The 24,730-nt window shown below is 40.1% G+C and overlaps 1 protein-coding gene across 3 annotated transcripts in view; it reads right to left on the bottom strand.

The window, feature by feature from the left end:
• Positions 1-24,730, bottom strand: part of LOC122991741 (protein FAM126B-like) — a 45,520-nt gene that overhangs the window by 13,064 nt on the left and 7,726 nt on the right. For all 3 annotated transcript variants that reach the window (XM_044365016.1, XM_044365018.1, XM_044365017.1), the window contains exons 2-7: positions 16,444-16,528; positions 11,315-11,393; positions 7,798-7,899; positions 5,594-5,773; positions 3,653-3,733; positions 1,533-1,648 (exon numbers count right to left, since the gene is read on the bottom strand). In XM_044365016.1, coding sequence (XP_044220951.1) covers positions 1,533-1,648; positions 3,653-3,733; positions 5,594-5,773; positions 7,798-7,899; positions 11,315-11,365 — 530 coding nt within the window. In that variant the 5' untranslated portion in view covers positions 11,366-11,393; positions 16,444-16,528. The remainder of the gene's footprint in view (positions 1-1,532; positions 1,649-3,652; positions 3,734-5,593; positions 5,774-7,797; positions 7,900-11,314; positions 11,394-16,443; positions 16,529-24,730) is intronic.

A 24,730-nucleotide genomic window follows, 5' to 3' on the forward strand; every position in this document is an offset into this window, starting at 1 on the left:
ATAACTAGCAGAATATTGATGGCTGGATTTACCGATTGCAAAGTAATGAACTGATTTAGGTTTCTGCTAAATTTAGCAGTTGTCCGTTATGAGTGGATGAGTTTCCTAGCTACTGTAGCAAGCAGTAGTGACAGGGTTTAATACAGGTCTGACTGAAACAGCTTTCTGCAGCACAATCCACTGAGGAAACAATCCCAATGTTAGTTTATAGATGGAGAATGTCTCCCAACAGCCCACAGTCACATACAAACTAACTGCTGTTACTTTCTATGACAGGCCACAAAAAATATTCAAGACCTGTAAATGAAATTTAAGACTTTTGAATATCTTTTAGACCTTTTTTGAGGGAAATGAATTGAATGTTTTTAAAGACTTTTAAAGACCTGCAGATACTCTGAAATACTCTCTGATAAAAGGCATTAAACACCCCCAAAAATATATCTAAAAACAAAAAATAAAGGAAAAACAATTCTAATCAGTAGTGGAATTTATATAAAGAATATGTCTGATATATTAAACCTACTAAATATGGATGATTCAGTTATTAACTAGGTGCAAAATTGTGCATTTGTTTGTTTTTTTAATATATGAAGGTACCATTTCTGTTTAAATGTGACAATTACTAGCTCACATGTCATTTGCACTTAAGTTTAAAAGACAGCAGATCACACAGAGCTGCTGTAGTTATACAGTACAAACAGAGATATATGTAGGTAGATAAACGGCAAGAACAAAGATGTTATTCAAAACAAATATTCCATTTAAATTGAGGTTATTTGTGAGTGCAGCTCTCTGGGGCTTTGGGCTTTCTTCTCATAAACATTATCTGAACCACAACAAATGGATTTCCAGATAAGTTAGAAGGCCTGGCCCACCTGAAATCCACTGAGTATATTTATGATGCTCCCATGTTCCTCATAGCCAAGGGCCACACTGCTCTGTAAAACACATAATCTGTTCTGCCCATACATTATCAGCTCTGATAGTTCTGATGTTTGACCGTCTCTGCGCATGTGTCACTGAAAATAAATACATGTACAGAGTGCAACTCATTTCAGTGCTTTAGAGAGCCATTTTCTGGCAGGATTCCAGCTCGCTTCATTACTATACTGAGATTATCATTCATCCACAGCAGCAGAGAATATATGAGAGCCAAAAAAGCTTTCAGGCTTGCTGAGTCTGGGCAGAGAAAGATGAATGAGGGTTGAGGGTTATGGTCTGATCGTCTTAAAAGGTCTTTGTCATCTTACAGGGAAGGGTGAGATGCGAGGGGGAAAGAAACTTTTTTGTCGTGAAAGGATAAATAAGAGGGAATGATGACATCCATAGAGCAGAAACTGGATTCAGCCTGGTGATGCCAGACATGTTTGCTGAAGCAGAACAGGCTACAGAGCTTCTCTGTATCCAAAAAAGCAACAAAGGTTTCTCCTCCCGGCCGCTCATCTAGTACATTAGACGGCACGATGTTTTGTAACCGCTGCAATTTAATCTCTTTTGTGACGTCTGTGCTGCGTCTCTCACATGAGCCGCACCTGTTCTGAGCAGTGAAGGTCTCTCTCTGAGGATGGAGGCCGCTGTACACCACTCTGATCAGGTCGTGTTGACACAGAGCCCCCTCTGTCAATGCCATGGACCCCAGGCTAGAAGGCTAAACAAACACATACACAGCAGAAAAAGCACAGTTAATACAACTCTTTCCCACCATGTTGACTTTTAGTGATGCAGCTGCTTCTGCTTCTAATAAGCTAGTAAAATAAATCATCAATTTAATTATACTGTAGAGTAAAAACAAATGTTGACCGAAGCCCTTTACAGAGGGCACAATCCAATAAAAACAGACATAATTATGAGGATCGATAAGTTAATTAACAAAATCATAGACAACAATACAAAAAGTTAAAATCTTAAAAACACAACAGCATTGCACAGAGAAAAGATAAATGAGTTGCGACTGTAGCAGGCAAGATGAACTGCAAACGAGCTGCTAGGCCCTTCAAGTTGTCGATTGGCAGAGTGGTGCCTCTGCTGTACTCAGATGATTAGTGTTCAGATTTTATTATAGCAGAATGATTTGACTGCTGGATCTCTGCCAAACTCATATTTGACTAGACTACAGACAAAAAAACAACTTCTTTCTGTTGGCCTTATACATCTGTTTCTAAAATTTGGGAAAAATCACTGCACAAATGAAACGTCTTCTGCTGATCGAATCTGTTGCGATGTTCCATTTATCTTAGAAATCTTCTAACTTTTAACTACGTAACTCGTGTTTCTGTCTGTTTCTTTCTGCAAACCTATAATGACAGGTTTTAAAGCGGCAAAATACAATAAAAAGCAGAGTCTAAACATCAAACAACATATACATGGCTTTTGTTTCGGCCGTTATCTGCTAACTAAGTCAATCTGGTGTTATCTCACCACGTATACTGGTACAACTCTAGACTAATGTGGTTCATCAGCACCTTAAGTTTATTTCTTTTGCTTTTTATTTTGTGCTTCTGTAGATTTTTTGAATGATTTGTGATTGTATTAGCAGTATTGGCAACAGGCACGTGCAGAGTACTGTATGTATACAAATTTGGTTATTAACAATAATATTAATAGTAATAATAATGAAGGAAATGTTTTCTTTCTTGCATGAGTACAATAGAAAGAAGAAGAAGCACAGGTGGAATCTTAATATATGTGCAAGTGAGATTATATCAACAAGGCCACTTCACTCTGATGGTGCGCAGAGCAAAAGTCACCCCTAAATTGAATTGATAGTCCGTCCCAAATAGTCTGAGTAATGACTCAGAGCAGAGAAGAGGAAGGGGAGGATGGATTAATTCAAAAAGAGAGACTGGAGAGTATGCTAATGCTGGAAGCCTGGGGATAATGCCACGTGATGTGCTGAGCTGTACTACAGCCGAGGTAGCTTGTTGTGATTCATGCACACCCCCTCCCCTCCTCTCCGTTCTCTCCTCCATGCTTTCTTCATTCTCTCAGCATGGAGGGAAGAGCCTCTCAAGCTTGTAATTACAGCGATAAATCGCCTTCAGCACACGCCACACACTGTAGTCTCATCAACACTCACCGACACACACACACACACACACACCCACCCACCCTTGGAAACACAGAGAGCTGTCATACTGTATGAAAATACACTTTACTCTTTTAGCCTTGGGTAGAAAAAGAAAATTAGGTAAATGGTCCTAGGTCAGCATGTCCGGTTAAACATCTTGCTAATGAATTCCAGCTCAACACAATAGTCGATACTATGCCGTGTTTTAGCAGTCAGGTATGATGGTGGGGGATTGAACAAACCCAGCACGACAGAGACTAAAAACTAAACTGCCTTTAAAATAATTAAAGAGGAAAAAGAGTAAGACAGAAAAGAGAAAAGGATTTATCCTTGATAAGTTTTTCCTACATTGGCCTTGGAATTAGAGAAATGGTATAGACGGATACGCCCCGAAGGTGAGGTTAATGACTCTCAGGAGGTACAAGCCAAATGGCCACTTCAATAAGCCTCTCTACCGATCCAATAAACAGAGGGAAGGAGGCACAGACAGAGAGAGTGAAACAGGAAGTGAAAGAAAAGAGTAGAAAGACAGGTGTGGTGAAAAATATAAACATCATGGGCACACAGAACAGAGAGGAGCCCCACCTCATGATATATCGAAGGTTTGGACAGAGATGGGATTGTGAAGGAGAGGAGCTTGCTGTTGCCGTCTTTGTCCACGATCTCCTGCAAAACCAAACAAAAAGGGAGAAAGACACAGAAAAGCCATGTCACTGAGGGAATGCAGCATTGTTTGGTTTTTTTAGCAGTTTGAAGCAGGATGCTCATTCATATTGAGAGCTAATAAATGTCTGATATTGACTTTGACAGATTAAACATCACTGCCGGTAAATAAATGAAATACAGAACAAAGATTAATAGTCCTGTAAAATGATGCTATTTCTAAAAGACATGCCTGATTATCTCCATCAGACACAATCACAGTCGATATGATAATCAAGTGCGTTCACAGAGACGCAGCGCTGAGCAGTTTTCACACCGCAGTAAGCGTTCGTGATTCCTACTTTGCGCTGTAAACCAATTACACACAGCTGAGGAGGATTCAAGGACTGTGAAAGTGTTATCAAAGCAATTGTTTCTACTGCATGTGAGCGAAGCGGGCGATGCAGGCTGACATGGAAATATATGTGCATGCTCAGTTTTATCTGTATATTTTATGGCACATGTGGAAGGTGGGGAGAGCTTTTGTTACATCATAAAATATAGATAACTGCATTTTAAATGCAACTGTTTTTTTTTTTTTCCCCAGGAGGGCTGATCATACTGGTGAGATGAATGTCCACTGGAATTACAGTTTCGAGATGTTTGGAGCCTTTGCAAGTAAATGAATATGAAGAAAAGAAGAAAACATTAGTTTATCCATCAATCCAAGCATTTATAAGCATTTATCCAAGCATCTGTGATCTAGGTTTTGGAATGTGGCACCAAACGGGCTTTACCCCGACATTCAGTGTACTGTTGGATCTCTCTTGTCCCGCCTTTCACTGGATAGCAGTATATCTCTGGATATCTGATGGGACTGCTGAGAGCAAAGCTGTTTATCAGAGCTCAGACGTCAAGCACCGCAAGAAAGAGAGGTCTTAGTGTATGTATAGTGTGTGTGTGTGTGTGTGCGCGCGTATGTGTGAGTGTATGTATGTAGAACGGTACAGACACAGAGGAATAAATTATGCATGAATATACCTTGACATAGAGCTCTTTCTATTGATATCTCTAGCTCTTAGCCCATTTCCCCGAGGGTGTTTCCTGGTGATGCAATCTACCCTGGATCTATCCATTGACTGGGGATTTTGCCTGTGGATCGTCTTTCATGTCAACGGACCTAACTAATGCTCCACCTGTACTAGGTTATAAAAGATAACCAATAATTTGCATATCTACATTTGGGTCTTTCCCACATTAACAGTTTGAAACATTCATAGTTTGTTTCACGGTTGTAAAAAATACATTTCATCTGAGATGTTTCTAGGAGGGCTGCTGCCTTCCCTCTAAACATATATTTTTCTATATTACTCCATATCAACATACCTAATTAATAAAGTGAAATGAGTTTTGAGTTGAGAGTTGGGGACAACAAGGCCTTCTGCGTTCAATGAAACACTTCAACCATCCTGGTTAGACAATTGTCAGAAGTTGTGTTTGAAGAATTCAGCTCAACTGCAGGTAACTGGACACTGTGGCATCCCTCCTGGGCAAAGATGGCCATAATGAGAGTAATAACAATATTGTGATCCTCTGGGTCAGTATCCCTCAAGGTATAGGATTCTTAAACACCTGGGAGATACCCACTGTGACCCCCACATGCACCACAAATCCATGTGAAGGACGATTATCCATTAGGAACAGAGGGGAGGACACTCTACATCACATCAACATGGACACTTTAAAATTGGGACACAAAATAGCACAAAAAAGTATGCATCATAGCAATGTTTAGAAGTTACAATGCCAAAGCTGCATAAGGGTCACGCTTCGCCTCCTCTCTCCACCACCACCACCACCACGCCTTGGGGGGTCGACACCCACCAGGTTATAGATGCCCAGGAGGAGGGCCTCGATGCAGCCATTGCTCTGGCGATCCCTGCTGGCCGTGATACGCAGATATACCCACACCAGCTCAGGCAGGAACTGCAGGGTGAAGCGTCGCAGGCGGTCTTCAGAGCTCCGATACAGCTCAAACAGCTGGTGGCACACAGGCTCCAACAGCTGGATTGGAGGGAGGAACATAAGGACATGCAAATCAGTACAAGTCTGAGACGCAACAAGTATATAGAGTACAGCTGAGGGATCAGTCTAATAAGGTTGGAATCTAAATTGGATATGGAATTGGAAATGAATGCACACTTCGTTGGGTTTGAGGGATCAAATTGATTTATATTAACTCTCTGCTTGTTGACTGATATCTGACTCTATTACTCTCACCTTTAATAGACTGGTGACAATCTAGCAACTACTGAGCATCTTGCAAAATTTTCACCCAGCAGTGAGTCTTTAAATTATTAGTACATTTTTAAACAAGAAAAGATAATGGTGGTAATGATGAAAACTTGAAATTTCTGAGGTCCTCTTGTGAAGTGGAGTGATCTGCCTTATTTCAAATCCATCAAATTAACATGAAGATATGGCTGTGGTCAAAGATTTTTTTTTTTAAGTACAGGATGAGGAGAAGATGTGATAACCACTTGATAAAGTCCTGTTTTCAGTAATACATTGAGACAGAATATTAGCTTCTCTGCTCTTATTTCAAAAGGTGAATGAATGTCATCCCGACCATAACCCAGTGGGATGGACAGATGGAGGGAAAGTTTTGCTGCCGGTCAATAGTGGGAGGTGTGTAGGAGCAGAGGGGATAAATCACTACAATGAAAGTCTGGTCAGATGAAGTCTCAGGGGAGCCAGCTGAGCCGATGTGTTTATACTGTCCAGGGGTCAGCGAACTGAATGCCCAAACAGCACTTGTTGTGTGTGTGTGTGTGTGTGTGTGTGTGTGTGTGTGTGTGTGTGCTGTACTGTGGCTGACCCTGAAATAAGCCGCAACTCATTAATGAACTTGGCAAGGCAGCAAAAAAACACCAAAACACGCAACAGTCAAGCGCACTTTGAAACCTCTCGCTCTCTCACTCACACACACACACTCTCTCTCTCTCTCGGACCACTAGGGACTGTGCAGCCAGATTGACAACACTAATGGAATTTAGATCCCTGGTTGCTTGACACCCAAATTTGACCATGAAAGAGCAAGTGGAAAGGGGGGGGAAAGGGAACTGGAGGCACCAACTGTGTCATTAGAGTGAAATTAAAGTCCCGTATCATTGAGTGCCTCAGGCCTTTGCTCAAAGATTGTGTCATTAGGTCCTTTAAAAGAGAAAATACTAAGCTTTTGCCATACTAGTATAGGAAACACATGAGGTGCTGGTGTGGCAGTACACGTTGTGACTAAGGCTTTGTTTGGAAACGCATACAAACATACTATTAATACTTAGTATGATGTCAAATTTGGATTTTGTGTACATGAGAAATGAATGAATGCAAGAATTTCTGTGTATGCGGCATGAGCTTACTGGACATAAGTCAGGCTAAAAGCTGTTAATATGTCACTTTATTAAATTTTAATATTCTTTCAGGCGAGAAAGTAATCACTTATATTCCTAATATGAGGTCAGTTTATCTAAATAATGCCTGTTTGGAAATTTGCTCCGACATTTTCGAAGATGTGAGGAGCTGCTGGCCGTCAGTCATGTGATGCAGTCATATGAGATTCAGTCACAAGACTGTCTTGCTTGAGTATACTTCAGTGTGAACAGTCTGCTGGTAATGGCATACTTAATCATTCATTTAGCAGGGTTATTTAGTAATAGAGTCGTAAGCAGTACGTTAACATGCAAATTATGAATGCCTGCATCTTTGACTTTGCATGTACCTTTCCCAGTGTGGGCAGCAGATGTTCTAGTCTGTCAGACTGGCGTGTGTGTTATGTGTGTATAGGGAACACTATGCGTTATCTCACAGGTGATGTAGCTGGCATTGCCACTGTGCCCATCCATCACACCCTTCCAGAGCACAGCGGGCTTGTTTTATTGTGTGCACATGTACCCCGCAGACTAGGTTGTATGTCACTTCTCTGCTCACTGCCAACTGAGAGACTACATCATGTAGTCACAAGCAACACATTACCTTGAGCTAAAAACAGCCCTACTTGGGAGACTGTGTGTGTGCCCTCTGTGTTTCACCTCATTGTTGGGATCCTGAATGACTCTGTAGAGTGCCGGCACCAGGGACTTCTTCAGATGAAGGCTGCCTGCGTAGCTGGGGATGTGGGTTTCTGGTAAGGACTGGAATAAGGAGAAAGAAAAGTTTGCTACAATTGCTGCATGTTGTCACAAGGCTAGAGGTATGACACAAAAGGACTGTGTGTCATTTTCCATTCAATCCCTCCAAATAGTCATTGTTTTTGTACATATATTTAAAAAAAACCTTGAGAAGTACAAGTAGCTACTGATGTTTACTGGTTTATTTATTTATTTTATTTTAATCACGAGGCTCTCCAATGTTCAGCTGGTTTGAGAGAGGTTAGGACTCTCATTCAGGAAATATTGTGTCTATATCCTTGTTTTATAACTGCATGGCGAAATAATCCAAACGGTTGACAAGGAGCGATGCTGCTTATCTGCAGTGAGTGTGAGGCCAGTGGCAGAGGTTAATGACAGTAAAATGTTAGAATTCATAACTTTGTGGACTGTTGTTGTTAGTCTGCTAAACATGCTAGCTGCCCCATTTAATGTTTAAAACCAAACCCACAATATTTTCTGCCTCGTTCTGCTTTTTGCCACACCACACCAGTAAATTTTGGTCTGACTGACAATTTAAAGCCCCTACACACCAATAGTTTACCCAATCAGGTGTTGTCACTTATGTTGCCTGATTAGATCTTTTCTGAGGACTGTGTGGGTGTGTACAAACTTGGTTTCAGTGACATCCTCTCCCATTCTGCTGCTTTTGTTGATTGGTAGTATTGTAACATGTCATTTGGAGACATGACACTAAAATAGCTTCCACCTGACGAGACGTCTACTCAGTCTGGGTAATTGAAAACATCTGTGTGGGTGTGCAGGTGTCTTTCAGTGTTTACATTTATGTTCAACAACGATTCAGACATAAATCCATTGAAAAAGAGGAAGATACAACTTCTCAAGCAGCAGCCACTGAAATAGACCTTCATGCAATGACGTAGAGTAGATGTCGCCTCTTGACTGAGTGGTGCGAGTCTATTAAAAACCTACATGTATAACACACATCTCAGTGGCACAAGTTCACACCCATAGGCCTTTTTGACAGCAGACATTTTGACTTGTCATTGCAGGAAAAGCACAGGTTTTATGATTAACAATGGCTCTATTCTATTTAAGTTTCCCAGTAAGTCATGACAGTGTGACAGTGAGGCAGCATGAACAACATCTGGACCCTGAAACAGAAGCAGCTAAATGTTATTATTTACTGCACTGCTGACACATCAACTTGTCCTCAGTGAAAAGACTTAGGTGGTGTCAAAAACATTATGGGAAATGTAGAGAAATCGCTAACAGGTTAATTTAATCAGCCAGGTTAAGTAGAAATGGGTATAATCATGAAAAGGAATCATAAAATAACTCTTTGAAGGCACTGAACATTACAGAGTGATGACAGGCTCAGAATGTCCTGGGGTGAAATTCTTCAAATGGTCAAGATTGTGTGTTTGTCTGCAAATGACAGAAGGCAGAGATACCCTCTTAGCACGACGTCTGTATGGTCATTTTGATGACAGAACACAATGTGCCTGGTTTGTACTGCTCACACTATGAGTCATACCAATCTATTTCTCTCACTGTTCATCTTTCTTCCTCCTTTCTGTCTTTTACAATTTATGCTTTCTTCTGCCACTGAAAAGCAAAAGAGAAGGAATTAATGGGTACTCACTAATTCAGCTTTCATTAGTTTAACCTGTATGTTGTTGCATTACCTTAAAGGATGTGGCTGTCAGTTTTCTATATTTTTCTTATTGTAACTTAACTAAAGAAATGATCTTAACTCCCAGCTCTGTTGGTAATCACAGCCCAGTTCCAATCAACAGGGAGAGTTGAGCAAATAATAAAATACAAGTACTCAGGTATTCACGTTGATTCTCAGTTACAATGGGTTCATCAAGTGGAGTATGTTTGTTCACCAATCAATCAGCATCTGCATTTTCTGCCAAGGCTCAGGGTCCATGGAGTGGATAAAAGCATTATGTTATTGTTCTACAGGGCAGCCACTGAAACCATTATTAGTTATGGCATCACAACCTGCTTTGGTAATCTGTCTGTTCAAATCACAACTCCAAAGCCTGATCAGATCAGTGAAACGATATGGCTTTTATTGGGGGAATGTGCAATATCTTGGTGTGTATGTTCTGGTGTATATGGATCTGTGTGTGATACTGCGTGTTAACTGTGATGTGATTGTATACGGATATATTGTGTGTATATGGAGAGGCTGTGTGCTGCTACGTCACTTGTGTTCTCTCGAATGCCCAAGACGAATTTCTCCTAAAGGAAGACAATAAAGGCTAATCTTATCTCATGTGCAGGGCCAAACCGACAATGAACTCATCCTACATACATAAACAATATTGTGTGTGTATCAAAAGTCTGATATATCTTACTCCTCTGTGCCTCAGACCTCCGTTGTTGTCCAAAAGCTATTAAAAGCACATCAGTAAGCCACACTGTTGCACTGGGTTCACTGTGGGTTTGGCTCTGCATATGAAATTTGTTGACGGTAAGAAAAATATAGAAAATCAACAGCCTTATCCTTTAAGTGACACGTAGCACATCTAACAGGAAGTCTAGCTGAAGCCAACATGTAGCTTTCAGGGAGCATCAAACAAACCTCAAGTTCCTGGAACTAGAAGTAACCTTAAACATGTGAGAGAATTAGAAGAAAAACTACTGTGCTATTGTACTGAGAAAAAAGTACTCTCAAACTACAGTCGAATTCATATTGAAAGGAAAGAAACCATTTATAGTTGTCATTTCACTACGTTTGAATATCAGTTATTTGGCTCAATGTTGGCTCTACATTACTTTTTTCGGTTGGTTTCATTAACTTTTAGCAGTTGAGAGACAGTTATATGGCAAACATAAAGGAACAGTTCTGTTTAATTCTACTGACGCTCTCTGAATAAGAGTTTTTGAAGATGTAGTTCAGTGTGAAGACACTAGATTTGTGTGATCCGAGTGCCTGCCGTTGCATGTAAAACCTTTATGTACATTACATGCATGCAAGCAAAAACAAGTTCCAGCAAAAGATGATCATGGACAGTTTGATACTATAAATGTGAGACATGTTTCAGAGGTTAAATCACCGCAGTGTCACCTGTGAATCCAGTGAGATGAAGATTAAAAAAGGGACAGTGTAGGTGTTAACCTTGAACTGGACAAAGTACAAACAGCTTACACTGACTAAAGTAGAGCTGATTCGGACAATGTAGAGTTAATCCCAAGTGTTAACTGTTCTAAAATGATCTTTGCTTGCATCCGCTAAATTTAATAACTTCAAAAGGACTAAAATGTTGGAAGATATGACATGAACACACCTGCATGCTCAACACTCTTTCATCACAGTTCTTACACCCACAGTGTGTGGTTTCTCAGGACAAAAGGCCTCCCAGAGATAACCTCCGGGAGAACATTCTGTAAACATGAGTCACGATTTGAGAGCAGAGGACGTCACCTTGAATTCTGAGAGCCATTCTTCGACAACACCGCGCTCTGAACCCAGCATCTTCCTCAGAGACCCCCCCCTCAGCTGCCTGGTGGACAGAGAGAGAGAGAGATGTAAGACATGGAGGGGACATGAGTGGGGGGATAAGAATTAGAAAGGAGAAAGTAGGAGAGAGCAGTCTGTGTTTATTCACCCATCTGTGCTTGCAATGACATGATCAAGGACGATAACATTCTTTTTCCATGTGTCAAAGTATATGTACTTCACATTATTTCTAGCCATTTTCCAAAAGAGTTTATGTTTTCATTTTTCAGAATGCATTTTCCCTGCTAAACAGGCATCTTCAGTTCACTCTAGTGTGAAAATCTACCTGCATATACTTAAAACTGAACAGTTAGTTTAAAATGATGGTGGCTCAGGAGGTAGAAGAGGTCATCCACTACTGGAAGATTGGCAGTTTAATCCCTGGCTCCTACTTCACATGTCGAAGGGTCCTTGGGTAAGATACTGAACCCCAAATTCCTGAGTGTGTGTGAGAATGTGCTTTAGATTAGATCCTGATGAGCAGGTTGGCACATGGCAGCCTTTGGCATCAGCATATGAATGTGTGTGTGTGTAAATGGGTGAATGTTGACACATATTGTAAAGTGCTTTGAGTGGTTGGAAGACTAGAAAGGCACTCTATCAATGCAGTCCCTTTGCCATTGTTAACTCAAGTCCGTGCAGAGTTTGATTTGAAAATAAAAGGGTGAAAGGTCTTTCAGGGTGGTGAGTCCATGTGCTGGTGTTGAAAGTTACATATCCCTGTTTTATAGAGAGATATTGTGTTAATGTTTAACATTTCATAACTTGAGGTGAACGCCTTGGAAGATAAAAGCTGAGCATCCAGTATTTGAGACTGCTGAAACTGCCCTCCACAACATATTGTTGATGTCACTTATTGTTTGACCTTTATGGTGCAGGATCATGTACGGTATGTGCAGAGATTCTGAAATTTTCAATGACAGAGAAGGAGTGGATGTAATGCTAATAATTTCTAACTAGGTAATGAAACTTTTGAGGAAAAAAATATTCAACTAACTAACTATTCAACCCAAAGTATTTTGATATGTCTTGCAACATAAATGCAATACTGTTTGGCAACCGACTCTCAAATGTCAGATATCACAGCTGCCCACGAACACATCACTGCAGTGGATTTTTCAAATTGATCTGTACTTATAACTGCATTGTAATGATAAATAATTTTGACAACAAATAAAGGCAAATAAATGTTGACTGTGATAGATTATCTATTTCTAGTTTCTGCAATTCCTGCCTGGAGAGCAGTAATTAAAAATCTAAACTATAGTATGTCATGATATTAAACAAAAACACCAGTACGGTCCTTTAATGCCTCTTGAGTGTGTAAGCTACGATGGCCACACTGTTACATAAGCAGCCACCTGATTGTCCTCACCTGTCACCTTGGATAAGTGAAGACATAAATACGAACCACCACAACGGGAATCCATGTGGGCTTTCCCTTGACGATTCGAATCTTAAGTTGCCAACCTTACATCTTACATCTTTTTTGTTCCTCGACACCAGTTTCTTCCTTATGAAATCTTGTGATAACTAAGCCTGGAAAAAACCCAATATATGCCCCAGCTGAAATAAAACATGAACTGAAAAATGAGTGCTCTAATATCTTTATTCTTTACAGTGACAGAAAGCTAAAGATCTGATTTCCCTAAATGTACATACACATTTCTCATATTCATGATACATCAAAAGAGATGAGATAAAAAGACGCTTGGTATAGTTTCTTTAGACATATTCTGATCTTGGGCAGCAGAACACTGATATCTGTGGTCTGCTTTTCTCTTTTCAGCAGCTAAAATTAACCGCAGCAAACTGCCTAAAATAACAAGCTATTTCTCCTTCAGACTTCAACACATAGAAAATATACTGACTCCAGGTGATGCTGCACAGGAGCCAGTGTTTCAAGTTGCAATATGAGATAAACAATGTATTTTGTATGTAAGTGTAGAGCTACATTACCATAAATGCCAAAAATCTGGCACAATGTTGACAACAACCATCACTTAAGACTGTCATGATTGAGCTATCTGTTTACTTTAAGGCAAGTCAAGCGCAGAGAATATATGCATAACAACGAGAACCAGCTCTCTGCAATGAAACTGAAACAGAGATAATTTTTAAATGCAAGCCACAGTGAACTCTGTTAACATTAACTTTGACAGAATGGCAAAGTCCCCAAGATATTAAAGGAAGTAAACAATCTTAATGGCAAAGCAATCAAACCAGAGCTAGAATTAACCACCTGGAAGCTGCTCTTTAAGACTGTAACAGTAACTATTACACACGACTGGAAAAATATTACAGATACAAGTCCTGACCCTGAACAGAATCCCTGTGTCTAAACTCAATAACAACACATTGTGCTAAATTAGTCAATGTCCAACTGGAGCCTTTCACCAGAAGCCAACAATTAACATACCATGCGGTGCATCCTCAACATGCTCCATGTCTCATCTAATTAATTGATTTAGATTAATTTGATTTAGAGAATTATCGTAGTTTGCGTCATTGTCAATGACCTTGTCGTTCCTAAGGCACGGCGCCATTGTAAAACATCTTTACGAGTGTGTTTTTCAGACATGAGTTTAATTTTTTTACTCTCAGTCATCTGTTCCAATAGAACCGGAGCCTTATGAGCCCCTCCGGCTCATAAGCCTGTTGTGGTTTTGACTTGATGGGATTAGGGATTAGGACTAACTCGATATATTCTCATTTCAAAGTGTGAAGATCCCACTTAACATTTCATGCAACCGCTGCTATTGGCTGAAAGTAAGGTGTTCATCTGCAGCAACACGCTGATTCTGTTACCTGAATGCTTTCACATCACAGTTCCCTCAGTTTTCTTTGATCAAATACTCAATTCAGCTCAACTGCTGTAAATTAAGGGACTATAAAATAAATACATGCATGCCATGACAGTTAATGATGTAACACATACTGTATTGTTATACAAGATTATATTTTTGATCGAAGGCAATGTTATGGTATTGGTACTGGTAATTTGTTTACTGCACGGATGCCGCAGTCTAGACAAATGGTAGACAGAGACTCTAACCCCGCGAGACATTTCATCACCGCTTATGTCTTCACACTGTAATTGTAAGTAGTGATCACGTTTATGTCACAAGTCTGACCAAATCACTCCTCGCCCTGCCTCGTGTTTGGCAGAAAAATGTGCTCCCACAGCAGGTGACATGTGACAGTTGAGTGTTGTAAATAAACTCGTTGCAGCTGTATCTGGGTCAGTGTTTTTGGTTAACTTTCTGACACAAGCACTATAACTATAAACCCAAACTGCAGAGATTATGTAGACAGCTATTCAGAGAATGAAGGAGAGACACATAAAACTGTTTAGATTCAAGACTATAAAGATGTGCATGCACATATTTGTGAATATGCATACTCAGACTTCACACACTGTTCTTCTTTGTGAGCTCCGAACACTGCAAAACTGTTTGCATGTGCACAGTCCTGAAGCTCACTCCCACAGTAAACCATAATGTTGACACACCCATGTTTAATCTTATTTGGTACACCCAAATCATGACAAGCCAGAAAATTTGCACGAACTCTGAAGGCATTTCTGTTTTTTACATTTCTGGTTCTTTAAGTGTCTTGCAGTTTATAAAAAAAAAAATTCAAACCTATTTGCTTACAAAAAATGTCTGGTAGTTAATTATGCAAATCACTCACAAGTAACATCATGAAAACTGTATTCAAGGCCTGGAAAGAGATCAGTTTTACATGTTGTACTGAAAAGATTAAAGCTCCAAATAAAATGTAGTAAAATGTAATTCAATTATCTGATATTATCCTTTTCTATTATCCTACTAATGTAACACTCCAAATGAAAAAAAAACAGCTGTTTTTGAGAATGTTGCACATCAGTCAAGTAAACAAGGCTGGAGTTTTACTTTATTAAAGCTTTACTGGCAGCTTCTTGGCCACTCATTTTCGTCTTTGTCCTTTCCTCTAAAATCAAATTAAGATTGAACATAAATGCAACACATCCCCTTCATCCAGAAGAAAGATTTAAACTCAGACCACCGACTACACCTTGCAACAGTTTAGATTCACTTCAGTATTTTAGAAGCTACCATTTTGATACAAATCCGACATAAAACGACACCCAAATTGCGCCGATAAGCCTGAAAATGTCTCGGAGAGAGCCGGAGGAGACAGGGATCATGTTCACTTCTCCGAGCAGATGACGATCTGAATGAGTCAAATCTCTTTGTGTGAGAGCACACTTCTTAAATCTCAGTGTGTGAACTGAAAGGTTCCTTTTAGTAAGCTTGTTCAGCTCTTCGTGAAAGGCTGACTCATTCGTTTCCCCTGGCTTGTCAAACTGTCAAAGACTCGCTGAAGTGAAATTCTCCAACGGCAGGGCAGGATTATCAGTTACCATGGGAACTGTAGTCAAGTGACTTTCGTAAAAAAAATGACAAATATTCACCAACAAGAAATGTCCATTTTGGAAGGACATAGATTATATTGCTGTCAGATGTATATTAAAGAGGAAGGTGCTGTAATTTGCAGGTAACCTTTACAATTAAAATCAAAGAATATAAGATCTGAAACATGAAAAGATGTCAGTTTGTTGTTCTCACCCATGTGACAGTAGCATCATTGTGCTTTAAGTGACAGCTCATAGTGTTTTGTTTGTTTGTTTATATGCATGGCACAGAGCCCACCACCACAAAATATTGATGTAGAAAGTTGTGCAAACAGATTAATAAACTATGAGACTGGATTCATAAACTGAGCACACGGATTGCAAAACCCTCTCAGTTATATTCAATTCTAATCGACCGGATTCACAATATAGTTATTCTCTTTTACATGTTTTTCTGTTTCTGTTAAAATAAATAAATAAATAAATAAATTGATGACAGAATCTAAGTGGCTACAACAATATTTACATATAATATTATGAGGAATTAATTCATGTAGCCTCAAGGCAGACAATAAATTCAGCAATTATCTCTGATGATCATGAGCATCAATTAAACATACAATATGAGGCAGTTTTAGAGGCAGATTCCTGTTCTTACCTCAGTGTCCCAGAACTCAGATCTCCACTGGGAGGGGCAAATGGTTCTCCACAGTGTCACACATCTGTCAATCACTGAGGGTCACCTGCAACAACAAGGGGAAAAAAAAAGATCATCAATTAGATCATCACAGGAGAAATGATCATCTGCGTTAAACAAGCATTAGACTGGATTCATACAGCTGGTGGAGAATGATGTTAACATTTATCTAAGGGCCGGTTAAACATCTTTACGTGTCCAGCATGCCAGTCAGACAAAAAAAAAGTATGACCATCAAAGAGAAAACCCAGAACACGACTTGGGATTAGAGACTGCCTGGTTCACTTTAGTCTTAAGAGATGAGGCTCATTTCAAAAGGAGATTCAAGGTGACTGTGTGTGCAGCAAACCGATGAAGTAAGGGATTTTTTCCAGAGGTCATCCACAGGTCTCCGTCGATAAAAAGTGCCGGGAGCATTTGAACAAGATGATGCCCTGTGCTTCAGTATCATTGGAGCTGTTTGAGTTACTATTCTACCTTTTAAATCTGCCAGCTGCCGATGATTCAAGGCAAACAGAATACATAACACTGTATGATGTGGATACAGAGTATGTTTGCTTCAAATGTTTTTCTTTCCAGAAAAAAAAAGATAAATGACTTTGAAAGAAAAGACAAATAAACAAACAGTGCATCAAAAGCTGGTTTTGAATCGATCTTTGTTGAAAAAGGGAAATTCTGTTGGCAGCGACATAGCAAAAGAAACAAAAAAAACAGGTAAGACAGCGTACAAAGCAGCTGACAAGAGACTTAGAAAGCAACAGATGGTTGCTACAACAACACAGCCCTCCACTAAAAATATTGCTATGATGCACGGAAATCTTAATAAAAAAGGCTTGAACATCCATTCAGAGTATAAATAACATGCCTTTTGTTTTATAGTGGAAATGATGCATTTTTTTTTAAGCAGACACTTTCTTTTGAAGGTTATTTTGAGGCATGGCACAAGGAGTCAAGTTTCAATTTTCCTTTTGTTGCATAGCAACAGTCAACTGGCCAACTTGCTGGATCCACACCCATAGTATTTACTGTATTTGGCAGAAGGATTCAAGACGCTGAGGAGAGACCGCTCTGCACTGCTGCTGCTGCTGCTTGTCCCTGAGAAGCAGACAGGGCTGCATCACCGATCACTCCGTGTAATGTTAAGCAGTTTGAACACAGCCTTGTGTTTATCTGAAGGACTCTTGCATTAGCAATTCATCACAAAGAGTCAAGGAAATTGCCATCCGTCTGACTAAGAATGATGTGTATACACTCTCTGTCTATTGAAAGCCATAAAGAAAGTATTTATTTTCCTATGCCAGATAAAGCATACTCAATCCCTATGACTCATCAAAGCCAACAGCAGCAGACGGCAAAGGGAAGGTAAAAGGAACAAATAATACGACACAAACTCAATATTATGCTAAATATATACATATATATGCTAAATATTAGATTACATAATCATGTAATAATTAGATATCGTCAATAAGTCTATGACTGTTGCTCACTTGTGGTCTGCAACAATAAAGAAGAGAGAAAACAGGATGTGTTTAAGGGCATCAAGTTTCTTTGAGGACCTCTAACAGAATACCAAACAAGTGAAACATGACAGAAATCATCTGTAGGCGTCTCATATTATATGATATAATATATAAATTATATGGCACTATAACAAAAGAACATACATTGTTGTCAGTTCAGTCCAATTAAACAATATCAGTCTTAGCAAAAAAGGGCTTTTGCCTCTTAGCATATAGGGTAGAGTGACCCCATTATTCAAATGCAGCTCAAAATAATGATCTACTGCAAGAACAAATCATATTTATCATATACCTTGGTACTAGTAGTGAAATTCCTCCTCACCTTGCACCCATCTCATCCCAGTATTTGCGTGTCTAGTAACAACAGTTCTCTCCATCCAGCCGTCACTGTTGGCTAAATATGTCATACACCTAATGAGGCCTGGCGGATGACAATAAGCAACCTTTCCTTCAAGGGCCGCTCTTCCTCTATGCAGGACCTGCTCATTGTCCTGTGGCGGGGCTCACAAGGGAATAGAAGAGTGCCAACCCATCCTGTTTACAGCACTTCAAATCCAAAATTACAATGAACCTTGTGCACTAAACTGTGGAAAATGTTGTAACACAGCCAACAAGTGTATTGTGAGTATTGAGTTTCATGACAGAGGAGCTAACATACAATATGTTTCTCTGTGAATTTGCAGTGAGGCAATAGCAAGGCTTTCCCCACCCTAAAATAACAATTGTCATAAATATTAAAACATCTAGTAGTCCTGTATCGTCACAAGTTTACATCAGAACTACACTCAGTTGCCAGAATCAACACAAAAACCGAACAATATAGCCTTCATGAATGTAGGATCATCAGAGTTATTACAATTCATCCTGAGAGAGGCTTTAGTATGGCTAAATATACATCTAGCTTTCTAGCTTGTCAAATACTGTCAAGGTGATTAATATTGACTGTTAAACTAGTGTGGACATTTGTTTAGTATTTTTAATATGTTCAATTTTGATTTTAAACATGTAACATGCAGGGCAAGAAATTAAAAGATGTAAACAATCACTCCATCAAGCTGCACACATTTCCATTTCTCTACACGACATTCATAAAGAATGATGTCATACACTAGTTAAGTGACTAAAATAGCAAAATGCAGCATTTCACACAAACACTGGTTAATACGTATTTACAGTAAAAGGGGGCATGAATTCCCCCAAAACATCAAGAGACACAACTTAATGTTAAAATGTATCATAGTGGCTACATAATAAAAACAAGACTAGACATATAATCTCCCTTGTGGGCAGTGATACGCTTGGTCTTCTTTTTAATCACATCTGTATGCTAATGAAGCTGTATGCCTGTATGACTTTTTGGGGGAATTCTTTTATGTGGACATTTATTGCCTAAACGGGCATCAAGAGCAGCTGTTTTGCATCACTTTGCTGTCAGATCCAAGAAGCACTATCTCATTTGTTTTTTTTTTTAACTTATTAATACAACTAAGAAAAGGGCCAGTGAGCAGCCCAGTCAAGTAGATATGGAGTGCTATGTGTTATGTTGTTCTAACTGCACTTATGAAGGAGCTGCTCACTCTCCACACTGACTTAGACTGTTTTCATACAGGAACCTGGAGTCTTAGCAGTCTCATGACTGAAAAAGTGCTGTATTTCTTAGCTAAGCTGGTAAATGAAAAATCCCTTCATACAATCAGTCAAGTCAGTGCTAAAATCCAAAACATCATAAGGTTAACAGCGTGTGTTGGTTGTGCCGTGACTCCACTCTCATGCATGCGCCATCTTAGCCGGTCCTCTCCTCTGCCAGCTGCCGGGACACACAGGACTATCAACAGCTGCAGCACGCTAATCAACATGCTGTGCAACTCCTTCAACAAACGCTACAAGCATGCTAATTAAGTCAGCTCTATGACAGACAGCACTTGTATGCTAATCCCACACTGCTGTTCTGTCTGTGTGTTTACCGTAATGTCCGCATAAACAAACCTCATTAGTTGGAGCTTAACTGTAGCGTTAACTATGTGGGTGGCTCAAGTAAAACTGGTGACTTAAGTATTTCCAACAGGTAACACAAAAAAAAAGTGACAATGTGCTGCACAAAACCATGCAGCTTTAGCCAAAAATTAACCAACTAGTAGCTGAAGGCTTATTCCAAATGAGTACTGAATGGAAGGTCCCTTCAATCACCCAACAATACTAATCATTCATTACGTACAGATGAATCATACAAGTATCTAAGTGACTAATTAAACCAGTGTAAACAAGCACAGTACAGTACAGAGAGCCACTCTTATTCTTTACCACAGCTGCACCCAGATAGACCTAAAAGATTTACAGAGTCGGTCTATCTCTGTTAGGATCTCCGGTGGAAACTACCTGCTGACTGAACCACTGCTAAGCAGGAACGCTACTGTATCTGACACAGTCGACACTTATTCTTCACGTATCTTGTTAACAATCATTTTATTTCTCCACAGAGTCGACTACAAGTGTATCTGAGACTTTCACCGCATAAGTTTCAAACATGAGTCTGTGCAATGCAGTAACATTAGTCAGAGGATGTGACAATTGGGTGCAATATATTTTTTTTTTTTTAGCATGAAGTATAAAGAAATGTTCCAAACAGTCAAGCACAGGATCGACTGTTTGGAACAACTAGTGTGATCACACCTACAGTTTCTGTCATCTGCTCCACCGCTCCAAACGCTTTGCATTTTCGTGATTTGTTTGTTGAGGTACCAATGCCACTGGGGAACTCCACGTGAACCAGCACTTGTAATAAAAACTGAAATCCAAACACACAATGATTTGTGAGTTAAATTATCAGACCGGATTCTGGCAAACTGTGAGTGTGATTAGTGAGAGGTTTTGGCAGCAAAGGAGTGAGGGGAGTCAAAAACTAATCTGATTTCAGTCCCTGTAACCTCACAGAGGCATGGGGTGAAGTTAATCATTTGCCTTTTCTGTGTTCTGGTACAGTGTTTATATAGTTTTTTTCTCACAAACAACTATGGATGCTTCTACTCCTATGACCTACAGTTGTATGTTTCTTTTCTCACATGTAAACAGATCCTATAAAAATATAATCAAAGTCAAATAAAGAGCATATGAACAACAGTGATGAAATTCAAAGCAAAGCAAATTTCCAAAGCAAATGCTCTGGAAATATTGCAAATGACTTTGCTAAATTGCATCAAAGAATAAAAGAAAAAAAAAAAAAGCTTACCAAAAGGGAGAATGCAAATGTACTGTGTATGTTTGTATCTGTCCATTTCAACTTCTACTCTCTGCCCTAAATGAAGAGTGCCAGGTTTCAACAGTCCAACACTGGGGATTTTTCAAGGTCAGCTTAGCTCAATCAGGCATGAATTATTGAGCTTGAGCAAGCTCCGTGCCTGTTCTGTTTGCTCCACTTCTGACTCCGTCCTTCTTCCTTCCAAGTTCTGCTCAGTGTGACCATGACGAACTAAATATCCAACCATGAGAGTATGAAAATGTATTAATCTCTGTAGGTACATTTCTTCTTTGTTTAACCTCTGCAAGAGGGAGGTCAGATCACAGGGTCAGATACAGACCAGGAGAGATTTAGTCTTGCTCATGGATATTTCAGCAGGGTGGACGCGCGCCATTACAAGACTTCAATGTTTGTCTTGCTAAAGATGTCCCTCTGCTGCTTCAACACTGTGATGCTGTTTTCATAAACTGCACACAAATCTTGGGAGATTTAAATAAGATGTACCTTCCACGATGGGTCCGTTTAACTGCCCCATGCTGAAAAGGTTAGATTGAACTGAATTGAGTTTACAGGATCTTTAAAGGCAGCTTCATGACCACTGTGAGTTTTGTTTCATTCTGCTGATTTGCACATAAACACGGGACAAAGCCCAAACGCATGAGTAAGCACTAAAACACACACGTGCGTGCACACATTTTGTTTCCTCAGCCTTGCTGAATATTCCTCTATCACATTTTACAGAGTCACGGGGGAATTTTACTTATCCACTTTGGTGCATGTGCATTTGCGGGCCATTCTTCATGGAACATACACACACTTTACAGACACTTTCCCTAGGTAGAAGGATTAACTCTAATACCTGACCACAGTGAACCAGTCCACTGTAATCTCCATCCTTGTGCCTCTCTAAATCGTAATAAGAACCAGCCACTTACCAGTGGAGTAGGCTGTCTGCTCAGGAATAGAATGGGGTTTATTAATAGCAAATACAGCACTGGAAAATGACCTCTATTGCCGGATTGTCTGTATAGAAAAATGACGATGTACGGTTATATAGATAGGGAGGCAGACAGGTACACATGCACCTCAGCCAGACATCATTCGACAGATAGGATTTTTGGTGGGTAAAGGTCATCGTCAGACAGGCAACAGTGACCAGAGTCAATATGTTCCTGTGTGAATCAATAGTGCTGCCCCGAGGACACGTGGACACACAAAAAACCTGAATTCTTTGGGCACACAAATTACATACTACAGGTTTCTAGCTAGAGTGAATGAAGGACTGAAAAAAAAAGGGAGGGCTCTATACAGGAGGAGAGAAAGAAAGAGGTAGGTGCACAGACTGTGCAAGAGTGAGTGAAAAATTGTCTACTCTTTCTGCCTCATCCTCCTCTCATCTCTCATAGGCCAGGCTAGGGGAACTGAGGCGTACGCACATCCTGGGCTAAAATTAGCTCTGCTGCAGCTGCAGGGCCAGACGTGTTGGGATGGGTCTGTGTTGCAACTAAGCACACACACACACACACAAACAACCCCCCCCCCACACCCCAACACACACCCCAACACACACCCACACACACACACAGGGTTCCACCAATTAAAATCAGTGTGAGCCACAACACACAAACAGCACAGGTGAATGCCAACAGCACCCTGCCTCCTTCTTCTCTACTCTGCACGAACTGAGGAACACATGTGCTTTCAATGCAAATTCGGTGTGTATACACACGTATCCACGTACAGGATAAGAACATACACACGCACGCTGGCGGTATTGAGGGCTTCCATCATGCCCCACAGTAACCTCACATACACATACTGGGATCAAGGTCGCACAAGCTGACTTATAACCGCTTATGGCATTTGTTAGATTTCAAGGATTTAGTTTTTGTTCTTATACAGAATGATTTTAAGACGAGCTCTCGTGTATTGTGCCCTATAATTTTCAGTGTTATGGCTGTAGTGTCTTCACAATTCAATACTTTCCTTACAAAAAGAAAAATAATGCTGTACATTATACTATGGTGCCTTTTCCAAACTAGTGCACTTGTGTCAATAATACACACAGCACAAATGTTCCTGTGGAGGCAGAAATCCTTATTACTTACACTTGTGCACTCTAATACGATTCAATACAACTGTGCTGCAATAAATCCCATCTTCATGAAGGTTATTATGTTCAGTTGTTGACACTGTCAGAGAAGTCTTGATTCAACTCTGGTTATTGTCTCAGCTGTGATTAGTGGTGGTGTTTTATTAGAGTAGTTTATATTGAAAGATGATATTAAAGTCCAACTGAAACTTGGACAATAGGTTTTTTTAATATGTATTGTTAATAGTTTTGTATTATTAAAAAAGGAAGAAAAAGGGTCTCTGGGGAAATATCAGAAATATTCCTTTTTGTCTGGCTGAAGGGGCGTGTTGGTGTCTGTTTGATTGACAGCTGCTGGCAAGCTGCCAGAGTGCCGGGGTTACACTGTGGGGAACGAGAGACAAAGTAAACAAACTTGCGCTGAAACTACAAACCATGTGTAGACACTGTGTTGTTTGCAGAGTAGATTAAGAGTAAGGACCATAACACCTGCATCTAGCAGCTTTTTCCCTATTTTTCCCCTAGGCTGGCTGCTGAGTCGGAAGAGACTCAGCATCCAGACATTTCTGTGTTTTGGAGCGGCTGAGATTGACACTAAAATGAGAATAGCTGGTCCACCTTAAAAGGTCAGTCCACCTTAAGTGAGCCTGGTCAGGTTAGGCTAACAACAGACGGGACTTGTCTTGTTCTTTACAAACTGCAGCATTTATTAACTGACACACTGCAGCCTGTACAGTACATTTACTGCCAGATTGACAACTTACTGCTAACCTTTTCCTCTGCTCCACTCGCATTCGCTGTCACTTTTCTGCCGCTCGCTCTACGCTCTTGCTCAACCACACACTCCCTATGCACACACATTAAGCACTGCCCTATTCTTTAAAGCAGCTACGCTACGCTTATAACAGTACCTTTGACATAGAAGTCCTTTGAAGAATGAGGAGAGTGAGGACTCAAAACAATTCCACAGTAACGTAGGGTGTTATCGTGCTCACAGTGTGCAAGTGAAAATCATTACTAGCGGCGGTGTACCGCTGCAGAATGAATATAGGGGGAAACACTAAGTATGTTTAAATGCTGTGTAATGTGCGACAGCTCAGCAGCTAATTAGCTATCTAGCCTGCAAACTGACATTAGCGGTGCACTTTTCTCCAGTTTGTTTGGTGGCTTTAGCAATGCAAGACGTGTGTTCATGTCTTGTCTTTGTCCATATATGTTAAAAAGGAGACTTTAGCAGGAAAGCTAACGTGGGTTGTTGTTCAGAGTCTGTGTTTCTTGTGTTGTGTAGCAGGTTCATCAGGCTCAGTGTGACCATCTGCTCTGCTCTATGATAGAACGCCACATTAATTCTTTATGCAAAGATTTGACTGGCTGCATCGAAGTGACGGATAACTAACA

The sequence above is a fragment of the Thunnus albacares genome, chromosome 11 (assembly GCF_914725855.1).
Source record: "Thunnus albacares chromosome 11, fThuAlb1.1, whole genome shotgun sequence".
NCBI lineage: Eukaryota > Metazoa > Chordata > Actinopteri > Scombriformes > Scombridae > Thunnus > Thunnus albacares.